The sequence below is a fragment of the Octopus sinensis genome, linkage group LG9 (genome assembly GCF_006345805.1).
Source record: "Octopus sinensis linkage group LG9, ASM634580v1, whole genome shotgun sequence".
Lineage (NCBI taxonomy): Eukaryota > Metazoa > Mollusca > Cephalopoda > Octopoda > Octopodidae > Octopus > Octopus sinensis.
The window spans coordinates 2360152-2380769 of NC_043005.1; the positions used below are offsets into that span (position 1 = coordinate 2360152).

Here is a 20618-nt window from a genome sequence, read left to right on the forward strand (position 1 = left end):
CAACATCTTTTTATAAAGTTTTTCATTCTACAACTCTGTATCTCTCACTAAATTAAGTTATCCTTATTTAGTCCCCTTCTTTTTCTCTCTTCCTAAACATTCTTCCTTTTGTTCGTTCTCTTTGGTTTTCTTTATAAATTCATCTTTTCTTTTGTTTGTATTTTGTTGATTGTTTTGTTTTCTTCAAAGTCATAACGTCTTTTCCTTTCTTTTCTCCAGTTCTATTTTGGCTAAATTAAGATTCTGAAACCAAACAGTAGTAACAAATTCTATTTTGTACTCCCCCTCGACTCTCCCTCGACTTTCCCTCGACTCTTCCCGATTTCTTTTTCCACAAAAGTATTTTTTATTTAACCAAACGTATTTATAATTAGTTTAAATGCAAGTTAAAAATAAACGATTCAAATCCAAAAACAATTTAAGTGCATTTTAAAAATATTACAAAACAATAACGACACCAATGACAACATATATCTAAAGAGAATTTTAAAACTGTTTTATTTGTCTGTTACGATGGAAATGGATAATTCCTTTCGATCACCAATCCATTTCGTCTTAAAACCGAATGGCGCCGAACCAAAAGATTTCCAAGAAAGTTCTGCCAAATTTCCTGGCCCTGGTATTGTTGGACGTAGTAAAGTTGAGCTGAACATAATTTAGGTACTTAATGTAGTTTACTCCTAGATCGGTTCGACTTAATCAATGCTAAAATAAAAGACAGTCCAGCTGTTATCACCCTGCCTTTATGTGTTTATATTTAGAACTACAGTATATATGGTTTAAGGGTGAGTTGGCTGCTTTCCATGTAGAGATACAAATATTTGAACCATTACTTCTTTGGCAGAACCCAACGTCCGCAGTTTTATCCACTAGAATACAGAATTAACATGATAAAACATTATTAATGAGACAGAAGCGATTGTCGGTTATGTATCGTGGAAGGCTTTGCAGATATTACTCATAATCAAGCATTTGACCAACAAAAGGAATGGAGTAATAATCGCTGCAATCAAGAATTATTTATGAGATTCAAATACACCACTGCATTATATCTGAGAATCATTTGGTTCTTAGTTGTACCTATGAGTGATTTCGTCTGGTTATTTGTGCGGACGTCACATTGGTAAACTAATCTATTTCTCTTGCATACATTTGAGAAATGACACTTTGTTCTATCCCTACAGCCGCATAAATAGTTAGGTGCATCTTCGTTCGTGTTGTATGGGGGGGGGCTAATGTTATTGAGATCTGCACCTAAGTTAGCAGGAGGCGCTGCGTTGGTGGACGGTTTAGTTCTATTAGTTGGTTGGTTTTATCTTTACTGTTCACAATCTGTCTAGTTTCACAGAATTTGTCTAGTTTTTTTTTTATTACTCATTGTGGCTAAGTTATTTGTCAGACTGTAGCCTATTGGTAAATCGTAGATGCTACCTTCATCTTTGCTTCCTTCATCTTTGTTATCTAATTAAATTAAAAGCATACCAGAAAAAACCACGAGTTTCCCCTTGTTATTACATCCATTGTCTTCTATATAACCTAAACTGCGGTTTAACAACAAAACCACCTGCTTCCGAACAACCTTACCCATGTTATAAGCAGAAGCGAGGATGGGGCTTCCTGGAAAGTTCCCAGAAATTCTTGGAAAGTTCCGAGGAGATACTTTAGACTTCTCGGAAAATTCAGAGGACTTCATGGAAAGTTCCGGGGATATCCTGGGAAGTTCCGAGGGTGAGGCTTCCTGGAAAATTCCGAGGTTGGAACTTCCTTGGAAGTTCTGAGAATTTCCTGGAAAGTTCCGAGGATGGAGCCTCCTGAAATTCCACGGATTTTCAGCGAAAGTTCAGAGGGTGAGACTTTAAGCTTCCTTGAAACTTCGGAGGATTTCCTGGAAAGCCCCGAGGACGAGGCTTCCTGGAAACTTCCGAAGATGGGACTTCCTTGAAAGTTCCGAGAATTTTCTGGAAAGTTCCGAAGATGAAACTCCCCGGAAACTTCCGAGGGTGGAACTTCCTGGAAAGTTCCGATGATATCCTGGAAACTTCATCGGATGGAACCACTTGGAAAGTTCCGAGGATGAGACTCATGGGAACCTCCGAGGGTGGAACGTCCTGGAAAGTTCCGAGCACTTCAAAGTTTTATATATATATATATATATATATATATATATATATATATATATATATATATATATATATATATATACAGATATATACATATAGGCGCAAGAGTGGCTGTATGGTAAGTTGCTTACTTACCAACCACATGGTTCCGGGTTCAGTCCCCCTGCGTGACACCTTGGGCAAGTGTCTTCTACTATAGCCTCGGGCCGACCAAAGCCTTGTCAGTGGATTTGGTAGATGGAAGCTGAAAGGAGTCCATCGTATATATGTATTTACATGTATACGTGTGTATGTGTTTGTACCCCAACATCGCTTGACAACCGATGCTGGTGTGTTTACGTCCCCGTAGCAGTTCGCCAAAAGAGACCGATAAATAAGTACTAGGCTTACAAAGAATAAATCCTGAGGTCGATTTGCTCGACTAAAGGCTGTGCTCCAGCATGGCCACACTCAAATAACTGAAACAAGTAAAAGACTAAAAGAGAAAAAGAGTATATACATATGTGTGTGTGCATGAATGTATGTATGTACACTTAGATGAGTTTGTATACGTATATGTGTGTAAATATGCATGTATATGTGTGTACGAATGTGTGCATGCATCTATGTATGTATGTATGTATGTATGTATGTATGTATGTATGTATGTATCAGTTTCCACTGATAAAAATATATCTGTTAAGCAATATGTGAAATCCTAGACGAGGATTCCACAATTCTTTGCTGAACAAGCCTTACAAATGTTTTGCTTGTAATGATCAAATATTCGTGCTGTTCTTTAGCACTGTCCCTCCATCAAATCAACGTTACCTGGATGGGCGACACGGTGTGCTGCACGCCAGGTGTCGAAGGGATACCAGCGCCCTAACCATTTGATTCTTCTCGATGTGTACTCTTTTCCAGAGACTAGAGAGACTAGATTTAGTTTTCTTCTTGTCTTGGGAACTGGCCAGACGTCGAGGAAATTCCTGAACAACAGGTTAATGAAGAAACCGAAATAAAATACACTCTACCTCAGCGTTGAGTACTATTTACCTGTTTGGTAGAAACAAACAAATACTGGTGTGTGTGTCTGTTTGTGTGTGTGTGTGGTGTGTGTGTGTGTGTGTGTGTGTGTGTGTGTGTGTGTGTGTGTGTTCGTTTAAACATGCATCTATACAGACACAGATATACACACGTGCTCACAACTAGAGAAATAAACATGAAACTCCTTTGTTAAACTTTCAATTAATTAATTAATTAGACAAAACAAACAAATTAGTGAGAGAAGCATATTTAATTGATTCATTATCGGCGTTCTGTTCAGATTGTTTATTTGGTTCTTTGGTTCTTTGGGATCGGAGCAAATACTATTGACGAGGATGTCGAGAATTTTGTTAGGTGTGTGTGAGCATATCTTCGTGTAAGCCTGTGTCCGTTTAGATGTTTATGCGTAGGAGTTTGTTTTGGGTGGGTCGGTGGATGCATGTGTGTGTATGCGTGCGCGCACCTGTGATGTTTGCGTGTATGTGTGTGTGTTACAAGATGAAAAGTGGTGTTCACCTCTTCTCCATCTCAGTTATGAAGCCTCACAGATTGATGATGGGACAGGAAGTTTGGCATTGAATAGAAATCGGTTCATTAAAACCATATGACCATCAACCGCAACTAACACACCACTACCGCCGCCATCACTACCACCATCACTACCACCGCTTCCACCAGTGCCATGAGCTGCACCTGAGTGTAAACCACCACCAACTTCCTAAAGATTTCCTCTACCGCCAACACCGCCATTATCACCGCTGACACAACCATCATCAGCGTCACCATAAAGACCACCACCAACACACCAAAAACAACGATCATCATCGTCATAATCGTCGTCGTGCAACCGACACTGGTGTCAGCGTTACCAACGCCGTTGCAGACACTACCGCAACCATTACGAACACCAACACCACACGTCACAAGTAATACTACAGCTACCACCATTGATGATGAGGAGGAGGGGGAGGGGAAGAGGAGGGGAGGAGGGAGAGGAGGAGGAGGACACTTCAGTGGAAGATAATGTATGAGTGTTCGGTATTGCTGAACGACCTGCAAAAATGATCTGTTTTGTAGTGATCAAATGTTCGCGCCGCACATTAGCTTACTTTCTCCATCAAGTCGACGTGTACCTGAACAGGTAGGCGTCATGTATCGAAGTGATCGCAAAGCAACGTGAGATGAATTGTTTTGCTCAAGAACACAACGCACCAACCGGTCTAGGAATTGAAATCATGACCTCGCGATCGTGAGTGTAACATCCTAACAACTGTGTCATGCAAAAGAACTCTAAAATCGATGAACAACCTGATACGTCTGCCACAAAACAAGCAAAACGGATCGAGCAGACTGCAAAAAAGAACGGGTAGAAACAAATTGAGGGGCGGTGGAGCCAGAAGCCTCTGCATGGACAGTATATACTTCGAAGTCGAAATGCTGATGTAGACCAGGCAACAACCCATTGAGAAGCTCAGGACTGAAACCAGAGACTGAAGGTTTCATAGTGGTGGCACAACATCAAAGCTTGCGCACAAAACACTACCAGGCTAACGCCCTTCAAAACGGTTCTGACCCTAAATGCAGATTCTGCAACACATTTGACGAAACAATGGACCATCTCGTTTCGGGATGTTCTGTGCTGACACCAAACGAATACAAAAATCGCTACGATAGGGTAGGACAGTATTTACATAGAGAAATATGTAAACACTACAAAATCAGCGCTCCTACTTACTGGTACGACCATCATCTTGAGTCAGTCGTTGAAGGTATAAACGTCCCTATCCTCTGGGATTTCCCAGTCAACACCGACAGAACGATCCAAGTCAATCGACCAGGCATAATCATTAAAGACAGAGAAAAAAATACTTGTAGACTAATAGATGTAAGTGTTCCCACTGATAAAAATATATCTGTCAAGGAATTTGACAATTTGAGTCAATATAAACACCTGGAAATTGAAATACAAAAGATGTGACATATTAAAGCGAGAATTGTTCTTGTTGTTGTAGGTGCCCTAGGTATGATAAAAAAGAGATGTCAGAAACATCTAGATAATATCCCAGGAGAACCATGTCTCAAAGAAATCAAAGAGATTGAGCTGACGCGTACTGCCCACATCCTTAGAAAAAACCCTATCCGTTTAAATGTCTGCGTTGTATTCCATGAAGATATTTCGCTTCTGCCCCTAACACTTGCTCTCCCCAAGCTTTCCGTCATACTGTGGCATCTCTTATCCTTCACTCGCCCCAGAACGATGTAACAAACATGCAGATTAAAGGCAAATAATAATAATAATAATAATAATAATAATAATAATAATAATAATAATAATAATAATAATAATAATAATAATAATAATAATAATAATAATAATAATAATAATAATAATAATGATAATAATAATAATAATAATAATAATAATAATAATAATAATAATAATAATAATAATAATAATAATAATAATAATAATAATAATAATAATAATAATAATGTGGAATCTGAAAACAGAAACAATTCCTATCATAGTAGGTGCATTAGGCATGATAAAAAAATATTCAGACAAATACATAACAAAAACACCAGGACTTACAAACACATATAACATACAGAAAATTGCACTACTAGGCACTGCACACATCCTACGCAGAACACTTTCCATACAATAACCATCAGAGCATCACAACAAATCACAGCACATACCCAAGGCACACAGAGCTGCGCTCGGTAGTGAAGTGAAAGCACGCTATAAAAATAAAACTACTGAATAATAATAATAATAATAATAATGATAATAATGATAATGATAATAATAATGATGATGATGATGATGATGATGATGATGATTATGGTGGTGGTGGTGGTGGTGGTGGTGGTGGTGGTGGTGGTGATGATGATGATGATGATGATGATGATGATGATGATGATGATGATAAAAAAAAACTGCTGCCTTAGATATTCTGACTGATAAATGACAAAAACGAAGTAAACAAAAGACAACAAACCCAGACCCTAGGGGTGTATAATAATGTACAAAAAGCACCAAACCAAAACACAAAAGACAAACATATGAATGAGAAGGAAGGCGAAAAAATCTAAAACCTGGACACAGTGAAGAAGAGCCTAATGATTATGATACTCTGAAAATGAGAATAATCAAAAAACTGAAAACCACAGATCTCAGAACGGACCACCGACCATACCTCCCAAAAATCAAAATAGACAATAAAACAACATCAATAATAAATTGTATAAACCTGGTCGTCACGGAACTGATAGCCACAGAAACAAATAGCAATATCACTGAGCTAAATGACATGATATAGGCAGCAGCGACAAAAGAAGCTGGATACTCCCTCGAACCCATCCAAGCAGGAGGACCACCACCCAAACAAACCCTGTGGATAAATAACATCCAAAACAAAATACAAGAAATGAGAAAAGATCTGTCGATTCTTAATGAAATCGGTAGACAATCAACGCTACTAAGCAACAAAAAGAAAACAAAAATACTCCGCAAATACAACATCACAGAAAAAGATTTACCTGAGATAAAAGAAAAGCTAAAGCAGGATATCCTTGCCAAAGCACAAAGGATCCGCCGGGACGAGAAACGCCAACGTTTCTTTGAACAAAACGAACAGTTCAACTCCAACCCCAAAAAATTCTACCAAAAACTTGGCAAAAATAAAATAGATATCAATGCAGTACCACCAGCAGAAGTGGAAGAATTTTGGAAAGAAATATGATCGGCGAAGGAGCAATTTCAGAAAAGGACTATCTGAGGAATTTCAACCATGTTTCGTGGTCTGTTAGCACAACAACTCCTTTATAGAAAGTGCGTCACTTTAAACTTAGAAACCTCCCAAAACTCCCCATATAACAAACCCAACTATAACAACTGAAGAGGTCACCCAGGCACTGCAAAGACTAAGCAACTAGAATGCACCTGGGCACGACAAGTTCCCCAACTTCTGGTTAAAACATCTGGCAGGAATGCACAAATAGCTGGCTGAAAACTTTAACGACATACTAGCAGAGCCAGAGACAATGCCTGAATGGCTCACGAAAGGGAAAGCCATCCTAATTACCAAATTCAATGAAACGGCAAAACCACAAAAGTACAGACCTATAACCTGTCTCTCTACAATTTACAAAGCCTTTACCACAATGATATCGCAGAGATTAAGCAAGCATCTGGAAGAAAACAACCTGTTTCCAGAAGCGCAGAAGTGATGCTGCAAGGGCTCATATGGCTGTAAAGATCAACTAATGATCAATAAAGCCATAACTGAAAACAGCCGCAGAAAGAAAGTTCTCAATATGGCCATGATCGACTACCGAAAGGCTTTTGATAGTATTCCCCACACGTGGATCCTCGAAACATTAACCATGATCGAGGTACCACCAATAATTATAAAATACATAAGACATTCTATGAATACATGGTAGACAGTGCTACAGCTCCAAACAAAAGAGGGACTTGTGAAAACCAAAGACATCCCCATTAGAAGAGGAAAATTCCAGGGAGACACGCTCTCTCCACTCCTTTTCTGCTTGGCACTGACACCTCTATCTGACATGCTAAATAGATCTGGATGCGGATACAAATGTTACGGCAAAACAATCAACCACCTTTTATATATGGATGACCTAAAACTATACGCTACAAATGATAAACAGCTGGAAACACTACTACAGACAGTTCATGGATTTACCAAAGAAATAGATATGAAATTTGGATTAGAAAAATGTGCCAAAGCAACCCTGAAAAGAGGAAAACTAGTTAAGAGTAGCAACATCACACTAGATAAAACCAATGAAATAAAAGAATTAGACCAAAGCCAGGCATACAAATACTTAGGAATCAATGAACTAGATACGATACAACACACACAAATGAAAGAGAAAATAAAGAAAGAATACTATAGATGAGTTAGATCAATACTAAAAACAGAGCTCAATGCTAAAAACAAGATAATAGGTATTAACACTTTAGCCATCCCAGTTATAAATTACAGCTACAATATCCTTAACTGGACACTAAATGAACTAACCAAAATAGACAGGAAAACAAGAAAAATAAATACAGGATTTATGATGCACCACCCAACATCTGACATAGAAAGGCTATATATACAACGTATAGGAGGTGGTGGAGACCTTATACAGCTAGAAAGCTATTCCAAAATAACCACCATAGGACTACAAAAATACCTACTTCAGAAGCAAGCGTAGTATAATCTATATTTTTATAAATTAGAGGGGGTTATATGGCCTGTTCTTTCTAGCTGTTTTAACTTTTGACCTAGAGTTATATGCATTTGGGTCTAAGCTGTCGTAATCAGGGCCTCCTGGGGTTCTAGTATAGTGCATTATGACCTGTTATGATTATGATGGTTACCATGTCATTGTGATATGAGTTGAGATATATGTTACTTGAGCCAAGAATTAGGGATGTATTTTACTTGTTTGGAAAAGTCGCTGGCAGGGAGCGCTTGGTTGTACTATGGGGCGTGGTTATGAATATTTCTTCAGTGGATGATGTCATATTTACGAATTGAGATCCTCTTAACTATATTATCAAATGTGTATTTGTGGTGATTGGAATTAATGTTTAAACATTAATTCCAATCACCACAAATACACGTCACTTTAAACTTAGATACTTCCCCAAACTCTCCATAAAACAAGCCCAACCATTACCTTATCTAAGTTTAAAGTGACGTCTAAAAAATCAGTAGTTTTGTGGGAATTTTCAAAAGTAATGGATAGATTGAGGTTAGAGAAAAATGTGTGCAGATCTTCCGGTGACCAGTAAAGTGTCCTCTCTGTATAGACTTCCCTTGATGTTAGGGAAGGGTATTCGGAGCTGATGGAGTAGGAATAGTCCAACGAGGTCGGTGACTTGAGGTAGAGTCGGATGATCCCATAGTAATGTCAAAGAATTTGCTATAGCTATTGTTATTGTTATAGTAGTTGGCTCAACACCAAAGTTTGTCCTCAAAAGAAATGACACTTTTACGGGCTTTAAGAATTATGTTAATTTCTAATAGGGTTAGGTTAGTTTGATTCCTAGCTAGTAGGGAGTTTGGTTTAGAAGTTTGGGAGAAATGGATAAATAATTATTTATACTAAATTTTAGGAATGAAGAAGTGTTTTTGTTCTTCAAGAAATGGAACCATGTTATGACTTCAAATGTACAGGACCATAAGCTGACGTTCAATTTCTCCTTGAAGATTGGTATTATTTTATCCAGAATGTTCTTGCTTATTCTTCTCAGGTTAGATGTAGTAGGGCATATGAAGTGCATAGATGGTTTTGTTATCAAGTCCTTCTTAAGATCCTTAAGGTTGCAGTGAGAAGATATAGGGTAGTAGGGTTCTGTATGATCGTCCACGTGTAGATTGCAAGGTACTTATATAGCCTTACCTGCCATTTCTGGATACCAATACCTCTCATATATATATATGTATATATATATATATATATATATGTGTGTGTGTGTGTGTGTATATATATATATATATGTGCGTGTGTATGTATATATATATATATATATATATATATATATATATGAGGATAATATCGATATTTAAGTATCCATATTATGGATGTTGGTGTCTCTTAGACACCCTCATTTTTAATTATATATATATATATATATAAACATATACCTGTCTGTGTTTTGTGGCACGAAGCAAAGTAGGCCTTGCCATTCACTCAAAGTAACACATAATAAATAATCTACAAGCACTCAAGCAAACAGAATCCTCAACTTGTTACATTTGCCAAAAGTGTTGCAAGGCACCAGCAGGCATCAAGAGACACATTCGTGTCCACAGAACCTGATCAGTTCTTTATTTTACTGAACCATCATTTGTCGGTCACGACAAGAGAATCCATAACGTAATTAGCTACTCTACATTGATAAGGGGCAAAAAACCCGAAACCGGTCTTTGGTGGCTGAACCAGCAATGGGCAGTTGATGACCTCCCCTGTTCGAAGGTGTTACGGATGCACATCTGTGTGACACATAGCTAGCTAGAGGCGATGGCCCCGTGGAGATAATTAACGGCAGCATTCGTCCTATTTCTCTGGACTGCAACGTTAGCTTGGCGATGAATATATATATAACTCTCTCTCTCTATTTATATATATATATATATGTGTGTGTGTGTGTGTGTGTGTGTGTGTGTGTGTGTGTGTATGTGTGTGATTGTGTGTGTGTGTGTGTATGCATATGTATATATATATATATATGTGCGTGTGTATGTATATATATATAATATATATATATATATATATATGAGGATAATATCGATATTTAAGTATCCATATTATGGATGTTGGTGTCTCTTAGACACCCTCATTTTTAATTATATATATATATATATAAACATATACCTGTCTGTGTTTTGTGGCACGAAGCAAAGTAGGCCTTGCCATTCACTCAAAGTAACACATAATAAATAATCTACAAGCACTCAAGCAAACAGAATCCTCAACTTGTTACATTTGCCAAAAGTGTTGCAAGGCACCAGCAGGCATCAAGAGACACATTCGTGTCCACAGAACCTGATCAGTTCTTTATTTTACTGAACCATCATTTGTCGGTCACGACAAGAGAATCCATAACGTAATTAGCTACTCTACATTGATAAGGGGCAAAAAACCCGAAACCGGTCTTTGGTGGCTGAACCAGCAATGGGCAGTTGATGACCTCCCCTGTTCGAAGGTGTTACGGATGCACATCTGTGTGACACATAGCTAGCTAGAGGCGATGGCCCCGTGGAGATAATTACGGCAGCATTCGTCCTATTTCTCTGGACTGCAACGTTAGCTTGGCGATGAATATATATATAACTCTCTCTCTCTATTTATATATATATATATGTGTGTGTGTGTGTGTGTGTGTGTGTGTGTGTGTGTATGTGTGTGATTGTGTGTGTGTGTGTGTATGCATATGTATATATATATATATATACATTAAGTTATTTATAAATGTGTGCGTGTGTCTGTAGAATAATAAAGTAGTCATAATTTTGGATGATTATCTATATTTTTTTATTTATTTACATTTTTAACGCTCTCTTTCGTTATCGGATTTATCAAAAAATGGTTTAAAGTTAAATTTCTAGGCCTTTTTATATACACAGAATTTTGTGGAGTTTGCCAAGCAAGGGAGGAGAAAGAAGAAAGAAATTTGTGAGGAAGAGGGGGAGGTAAAGAGGTGTGGCTTTTGTATTGGTATGGTCAGACCACACCAAGACAAAGCCACATATTGGCTCATATGAAGAAAGAATGGTAGACAGGCAGCCAGCCAGACAGACAGACAGATCGATAGATAAATGTGTGTGTGTATGCGTATGTGCCTGTGTGTATGTGCGTTGTGTGTGTGTGTGTGTCATCATGCAATTATCGAATCGTGTAAATATAAGTCCGTTTCTTTCTGTTGTGATTGCAGGGAGTTTATACATTTATGCTGTGAGTGTTTTCGTTCCCGAACGCTTTGTTACCGCCAACCCCTTAAGTTTGTCCTTCATAAGAACGGCTTATACAACCAATAACTCAAAATGTGGCGTACAAGGAGTTATAATGAGCATCCATCCTCCCCGGGAGAAAGAGCATCGCTGTTCAAGCAGCATCATCAAAACATTTGGCTGTAGAGGTCAATGTTATTCATACACCGAAATGAACAGTAACCTCACAAGAGTCATTCGTTCCTGCAGGTGACTATACATTATTATTATTATTATTATTATTATTATTATTATTCTCATTATTATTATTATTATTATATTATTATTATTATTATTATTATTATTATTATTATATTATTATTATTATTATTATTTTTTTTTTTTTTTTTTATTATTATTATTTTTATTATTATTATTTATTATTATTTTTATTATTATTATTATTATATTATTATTTTTATTATTATTATTATTATTATTATTATTATTATTTTTATTATTATTATTATTATTATTATTATTATTTTTATCATTATTATTATTATTCAGTAGTTTTATTTTTATAGCGTGCTTTCACTTCACTACCGAGCGCAGCTCTGTGTGCCTTGGGTATGTGCTGTGATTTGTTGTGATGCTCTGATGGTTATTGTATGGAAAGTGTTCTGCGTAGGATGTGTGCAGTGCCTAGTAGTGCAATTTTCTGTATGTTATATGTGTTTGTAAGTCCTGGTGCTTTTGTTATGTATTTGTCTGAATATTTTTTATCATGCCTAATGCACCTACTATGATAGGAATTGTTTCTGTTTTCAGATTCCACATTCTGGTTACCTCTATTTCCAGGTCTTTGTATTTTGAGAGTTTCTCCATTTCTTTTAGAGACACGTTGTCATCTGCCGGTATTGATACATCAATTAGAAAGCATTTTTTTTCTTCATGATCTCTGACAACTATATCTGGTCTGTTGGCCTTAATTTCTCTATCTGTGTGTATCGCCATATCCCAGAGTATGGTTGCCTTCTCGTTTTCTGTGACCTTTTCTGGTGTGTGCCTATACCATCTTTTTTCTGTTGTTATTCCATAATGTTGGCATAGCTTCCAATGTATGTAGGTTCCAACTCTGTCATGTCTGTGAATATATTCCTTCTTAGCCAGGACTGGGCAGCTATAGATAATATGATTTATTGTTTCTTGTCCATCTCCACATATTCTGCAGCTACTTGTAATATTTCTTTTCATTACATGTTTTTGGTAATTTCTGGTGGGGAGGCTTTGGTCTTGTGCTGCAATTAAAAATCCCCCTGTTTCTGCTTTGAGTCCTGAGCTTCTCAACCATTGCTGGGATTTTTCTTTGTCTATTTCTTTTGCGTTTAGTTTAGTCCAGTATTTACCATGAAGGGGCTTTTCTTGCCATCGTTTTATCATGGTTCGTTGCTGTTCTATTTTTAGTTTGGATTTCATTTGTTTTATAGCTTTTGTTGTTTCTTCATCTTCTTCTTCTTCTTCTTCATGTTTATTAGGTGGCATGATTTCTTGTTTGTATTTGTCAGCTTCCTTAAATACTGAGAACAGTTTTTTGTTTTGCTCCTGTTTTGCTGCTATCTGGATCAGTTTTCCTGATCCAGATAGCTTTATTATTATTATTATTATTATTATTATTATTTTTATTATTATTTTTATTATTATTTTTATTATTATTATTATTATTATTATTATTATTATTATTATTATTATTATTATTATTATTATTATTATTATTATCATTATTATTATTATATGTTTGGCTTCTGCTTTGTATTTGTGGAAGTTGACTCCAAATCTCACCCAGGGACCTCAAGAGACAACAAGTTAGAAGTACAAGTTGGTGTTATGACTAGGGTGCCATATATTTGGTTTTGCCCACGGTATTGTTCTAGAGAATGCCTAAGTAAATTAAAAGTTTTCTTTAAAAGTAATTTGATTAGTAGATGATTGTCTGATGTTAAGATGACTGTAAAATATGTTTTCTATTCTGTATATTTAAAAGTATTCTGACACTGTTTACGGATTAAGATGTTTGGGGGATTACATGGACAATATTTTACGTAGGATATGCGCAGTTCCCATGAGCACTATTTATTGAGTTTCTTCCATTTGGGGATTTCCGGATATCTGAGCTAGGTAGCAATCAGCCCCTTTTGCTATCATTCCTAGGGCACCTATGACAACAGGTATTGTTTTAGTCTTCAGGGTCCACATTTTGCCAATTTCTATTTCAAGATCTTTATACTTGCTCAACGTTTTGGTAGGTCTTGAGAAAGACTTGTCGATTGGGACAGTCACATCGATGAGGAAGCATGATTTTTGTCTGAAATCATTCGATATAATATCTGGCCTATTCGCATCTATCTTTCTGTCAGTTTGAGGAACATAGTTCCTAAGGAGTGAGATGTGATCATTTTCAAATACTGGAGGTGATTTGTGTTCCCGCTAGTTTTCATCTTGAGGTAGGTCAAAGCCTTTGCAAATTACCCAGTGAATATACTGTGCAGCTCTATCATGCCTGAGATACTGGGTGGGCGCAAGAAGGCTGCACATGGAGACATGGTCGATGACTTTTTGGAGCTGGATGACATTCTACATGGAGAAATGTAAGTCAAGGTCACCAAAGCGTATAAAAAAAGATGGTGTTGAAATCCAACCTGAATGCCTAAATATCTATGCCCACTACCGTCGGGTTCACCCATGGTCTCTCCTGATGGTAATCTCAATCCTCTGCAGGCTGCTTTCTTCCCTGCAACATCTATTATCTTTACTTATTTTTCATTTTTATGGATAAGAACGATATCTGGTTGTCTCGCCTCTATGACTTGGTCGCACTGCATATTAAAATCTCATATTATTACTATTATTATTATTATTATTATTATTATTATTATTATTATTATTATTATTATTATTATTATTATTATTATCATTATTATTATTATTGTTATTATTATTATTATGTGATGAAAACTCACAGCTTATTTTGCTGGGTACGATGGAAAGTGTCAGCTGTCCAGAGCCAGCAGACTAAGGTGACGTCTATTAACTGTCATGCTTCAAGAACCCTGCAAATAATTCTTGTAGTTACAAGCAATGCTAATTTTTGTAGGTGTTCTACATTTACATTTGTACCAATCTTTTTCTGCCATGTTGGTAGTTGAGTGCTGATACTTCCAATTGCACCAATTACTATTGGTATCACGTCTACTCTCCTCATTGTCCACAACCTTCGTATTTCCCACTTTAAATCGCCATAGTTGTTTATTTTTTCTTCTTCTTTCTCATTGATCCTGTTGCCACTGGGACATGCTATGTTGATAATAATACATGTTCTTTCTTTTTTATTCACCACAATAATGTCCGGTTTCCAATGTCTGGTCAGGTGATCGCACTGGATCATTACATCCCACAGGATTTTGCAATTCTCATTCTCGGTGACTCCTTCTGAAGTTTGCTCATACCACGTCTTTGCTTTGATTTCCACAGAGTTCACAATAGATCCTTCTTGCCACATTGTCATGCTGTCTTTTGCATTCGAGTTGTGCCAATTTCGGTCACTCGCTAACGGTAGTGTTGTCAATTCTACACTTCATATAATTGGTCCTTAACGCTTGTTCCTGAGTGCTTCTGTCTCTATCTTTAGGTCACTCCTCCTCATTCATAGCCACCGGTCCTCTCTATCTGTCTTGACGTTTACATCTCTTGCAAACCCACCGAACATTTTTCCTTCCATGCTTTTTCTTCTTTTTTTGTTCATTTCTTATTAAAATTTTTTCTTTAGTTATACAATTTTCAGTTTTCATGAGGTCGGTATTCTTCGTGTGCTTCAACAGTAGCTCCACGGCATCTTTTATATACCACTCCAAGCTGTTTTCCTGTGCTTTGATACAGTCCTGGCAAATGATCCAATCTTTCTCACCCTTTCCCCTGGACAAGTACAGCCTATCAGCACCACTCTTAGGGTGGAAGGCTCCGTGTACTGACAGCATTTTTCTGGTTTTGATATCTATTTTCTTCATTTCTCTCTTTTACCATTTTATAATTCCCGCTCCATACCGAAATGATGCTATCACCCACGTATTAACTGCTTCGATTTTATTCCATCCAATCAATTTTGGGCGCAGCACCAACTTCAGTCTTCGGAAATACGCCATCCTCAGTTGCTCCCTCATTTCGCTTTCCATTATCTCGTTGCACCATTATTATTTTCCGATTAATTTATATTTTATTTCATCTTCCGGTCGGGTCTCAACCGAAGACCTAAGGTACGTATATATTAGATGAAGAGAAACTTCCTGAGAATGTGGACGGTTGATATCAACACAAGTTTTTGAGTCTCATAAATTGTTGATTTCCCAAGGATCTGACCAAAAAATGTTTCACTACCTTTCTTGATCATTCCCAGGGCACTTACAATAACAGGGTTAGTTTTGGTTTTTAATCTCCACATCTTAGATGTCTCAATCTCAAGGTGCTTATATTTGGACAGTTTTTCAAATTCCTTTGATGAGATGTTTCTATCAGTAGGCATTGTCATATCAATTAACAGTTATAGTTTTTGTCTTGGGTCTTTGATGACGATGTCTGGTCTGTTTTTATATTTATTTGATTGTTAGTATCCCATAGGATGGTAGCATTCTCTCCTTCAGTGACTGGATCTGGATGGTGTTCATACCAGTTTTTAGGATACGGAATACCATAGTGACGGCATACGTTCCAATGCAGGTATTGGCCAACTCGACCGTGCCTCGTTTTATATTCTGTACGGGCAAGGACTGAGCAACCGTCGACGATGTGGTTGATACTCTCCAGTTTGTCATCGCAGAGTCTACACTTTCTCTCTACCCTATTATGTGTAACATTAGCTTGATCGTGAGGAGGCTCTGATCTTGTGCCGCTACGATAAATTCTTCCGTTTCGGCTTTAAAGCCAGCACTCTGCAGCTACTAAAGAGTTCTCATACTTACATCAGCTATGGTCTTTCTTGCCACAGTCTCCATATTTCCTTCAAGCTTTCCTATCTTACACTTTTTTGCTGCCTTAGTGGGTGCTGTGTCCCCCTTATCATCATCATAAATATGCTGGTTAAGCTCTCGTCTGTATTTATAAGCCTCCTTTGAAACTGAGTGCACCTTCTTACTCTGTTCATGCTGCCTTACCAGTTGTATCGTCGCTGTTACTTTGGATGTAGACTTGGAGTCCTATCGTGACCGTTTTATAGGACGTTTCAGATTGGATCAGACCTCTACCACCTTCCTTTTTATTATTATTATTATTGTCACTACTACTACTACTACTACTACTACTACTACTATATTTTACAACATATATATATGAGTAACAGTAGAGGTACATGTGTCAATCCATTAGGCCTTTCCTAACGACTCCTTTAATTGATTAATGTAAACCTTACATCATTGTAAAGAAGCCGTTTTCGTCAGATGAATTAATGAACTTCAAAATAAAAGATATTCGAAATGATTTAATATAGCTGCGTCTAATTGTCTACATAAACTGCAAGAATATCATTCGGAGTGTACTTATGTACCAAGTTAGATATTTACATAATATTGTTGTGTGTGTACATTATTCCGACCTAATGAGGTGCCTCAATTTAAGTAACTAATTCAACTGAATCTTACTTATGTGTGTGTGTCTGTGTGTCTGTGTGTGTGTGTATAGCTTTAAATAAAACTATTCTCTTGTATTTTCCAGCTGTTGCCAACCCACAGATTTTGGTCTCCAACAAGCAATAATCAACTGCAAGAACGGTGAAAAAATGCGGAAGATTGTGAAATTTGCCATTAACTGCCATTGTCGACCTTGTGTTTTGAAACCTAGGGTTACACTTAAAGATCTGCGCCTCATGCTCAGGATGTCCACCAGAAAACATTGGCCCAACTGAGAGATTGCGGCCAGGTTCTGCGGCTGATCATTGCACAATAAATATAGAGATCTCTTTCTAGCTACGGACACACTAACAAACATGCGCAGAGACACACAAATTCCAATAAGTAAACGCTCGCTCTCGTATTTGCGCACATTTAATTCCCAGAGAAACACAGACACGAACTCACACACACACACACACACGCACACGCACGCACACGCACGCACACACACACACACACACACACACACACAGAGTTATGTGTGTAATTATTTTAACACAATTTCGCGCATATTTCCTCATATAAGATACTCACACATTGATCCACATCGTACAAACACACACACACACACACACACACACCACACACACACACACACACACACCTAGCGAATCCATTCCCACCGACCAACGCACACCGGTAATTACATAGCCACGGATATACGCACACGAACAGACACAACAGAGGTAAGGCATGCTTAGGTGGACCCTTATAAAAATTCAACAACAACTTTAATTCGCTAGAATATCATCAAACATTACAACCAACAGCAACTTTGAAAGGCATTGTAGCCACCACTTCTCCATGGCAATACTTCTATCACAAACAATAGGCCAACGGTATTTACGAGCAACTTTACAAACACGAGCGATTACATCGGGAAATAACAATAGACAAAGACAATATGATGGCAATGGTCACTACCACTACCACCACCACTACCACCACCTCTACTACTACTACTACCACCACCACCACTACCACCACCACCTCTAATACTACTACTACTACTACCACCACCACCACCACTACTACATTTACTACTGCTGCTGCTGCTACTACCACCACTACTACAACTACTACTACTACTACTACTACTATTACTACTACTACTACTAATAATAATAATAATAATAATAATAATAATGATAATAATGATAATAATGCAACTTCAACTAACAACCACAGCAGTAACCACACACTGTCAACATCGACACCCCACCACAAACAACAGCACAATACTACCACCACCACCACCACCACCGCCGCCGCCGCCCACCATTACCACCACCTCCACCACCTCCACCCGCAACACCAATGCAACCAACACCAACAACGGCGCCGAGACTGCCACACCACCACCACCACCACCACCACGATGCGCAACAGTAAGAGACAATAACACCATTTACTTTCTTTAACACCAACCACGTAGACATCTTCAGGACACAAACAACAACAGCAACAGCAACACGCCTCCCATGCCACACCACAACGAATACTTGTATTTACGGCGACACGAAAAACATCACCCAACACGAAAAACAATAAGAAAACCTGGAATAATAAAAAAAAAGGAGCATAAAATGAAATCTAAGAAATACTTGTTGAACCGACACCGCCATCACGAACGGAGTTGCATGAGACTTCCTTGTAAACCACTCCACCATCACCACTCCCCACCACCCAGTACTGCTGCTACTACTACTACTACTATTACTACTACAACTATATTTCAGTCGACCCGCACCCATTCAGGTACATCTTTTAGAACAAACCAGAAGACAAACGACCCTGATTCTCTGTTCCAAAAACGAGCTGACGATGACGACGATGTTGATGATGATGACGATGATGACGATGATGGTGATGACGACGACGATGACGACGACTATGACTACGATGATGACGCAATGAGCGACGATGATGCTGATACTGATGTTGATCATCATCATCATCATCATCATCATGTGAAGAAGAATTCCAAACACAACGGTTTCTTCCATGTTGTGTAATTTCATTCTTTCGTTCTTTCTTTTGTTATTTTTTTCCTATTAAAATTTGATTTTCTTTCTGCACGGAGTGAAGAATCGAACCCTTGAAACCAATAAACAAAAACCAACAGCAGTTGGCAAGGAAATTATTGGGTTCAGCTGGGGTGCGGTGGCGGACGGTGATGAAACAACTTCTCCTTTCTTTCTCAATTATACTCTTTCCCTCGTCTGCTCTTCCAATCGCCTGCACTCTCCATCTTTCTCTTCTCTCCCTTTCTCACTCTCTCTCTACCAATATCTCTCTCTCTACCAATATCTCTCTCTCTCTCTCTCTTTATCTATCTATCTAGCCATCTATGGTACTCTCAACCAGTTTCTCAATCTCACACACATACATATAACTTTTCCCTTTATTTTTCTTCTTTCTTTCTTTCACTCTCTCATTCTCTCTTTTCTGTTTGTATACACACACACACACACACACAAACATATATATATATTATATATATATATATATATATATAGACACGTGTATGTATATATGCATATATACATGGATGTATATATGTATAAATGTGTATATGTGTGTGTATACACATTTATATATATAATATATTTATATATACACATATATATACATATATGCATATATATATTTGTATATATGCAAATATACATAATATATGTGTGTATATATAAATGTATATATATGTACACATTCATATATATATATATATACATGTATATATATATATATATATATGTATATATATGAATATATATGTATATATATATATATATATATATATATATTTATATATGTATATATATATATATATATATATATATATATTATATATATATATATATATATATATATATATATATATATATATATACGAATATAGACCTACATTAACATTGATCTCTCATTCACAGATGCTATGCTGAGTGTGAATAAAGTTATATTTTGTTGTCTTGGCTTGCCTTTAGTTTTCATATCTTCTCTATTCCAAATTTTTCTAACTGTTGGTGCTTTTATTATTTTACAATTTTTTTCGAGGGCTAATGCCCATAATACGAAGAATTATTTCACAAATTTCCAAGATGGTGTACTGACACAATTGTTTGCGTGTCGGGCAAATTACTCTGCGCTATTTCTCCCAGCTCTCTATGTTCTGTGTTCACATTCCGCCGAGATCCACTTTGGCTTTAATCATTTCGGGGTTCACAGGACATAAGTGAATAATCTATTCCCCTAAAATTGCTAGCTTTGAGCCAAAGTTAAAAGAAATCTTT

The 20618-nt window shown here is 37.2% G+C and overlaps 1 protein-coding gene across 1 annotated transcript in view; it reads left to right on the plus strand.

The window, feature by feature from the left end:
* The window catches only part of LOC115215763 (bursicon-like), a 271875-nt gene extending 254189 nt beyond the window's left edge, over nucleotides 1-17686 (plus strand). The window contains exons 4-5 of the mRNA XM_036505722.1: nucleotides 11614-11878; nucleotides 17369-17686. Of these exons, the coding sequence (XP_036361615.1) occupies nucleotides 11614-11878; nucleotides 17369-17558 (455 nt within the window). The 3' untranslated portion in view covers nucleotides 17559-17686. The remainder of the gene's footprint in view (nucleotides 1-11613; nucleotides 11879-17368) is intronic.
* Nucleotides 17687-20618: the final 2932 nt, after the last annotated feature.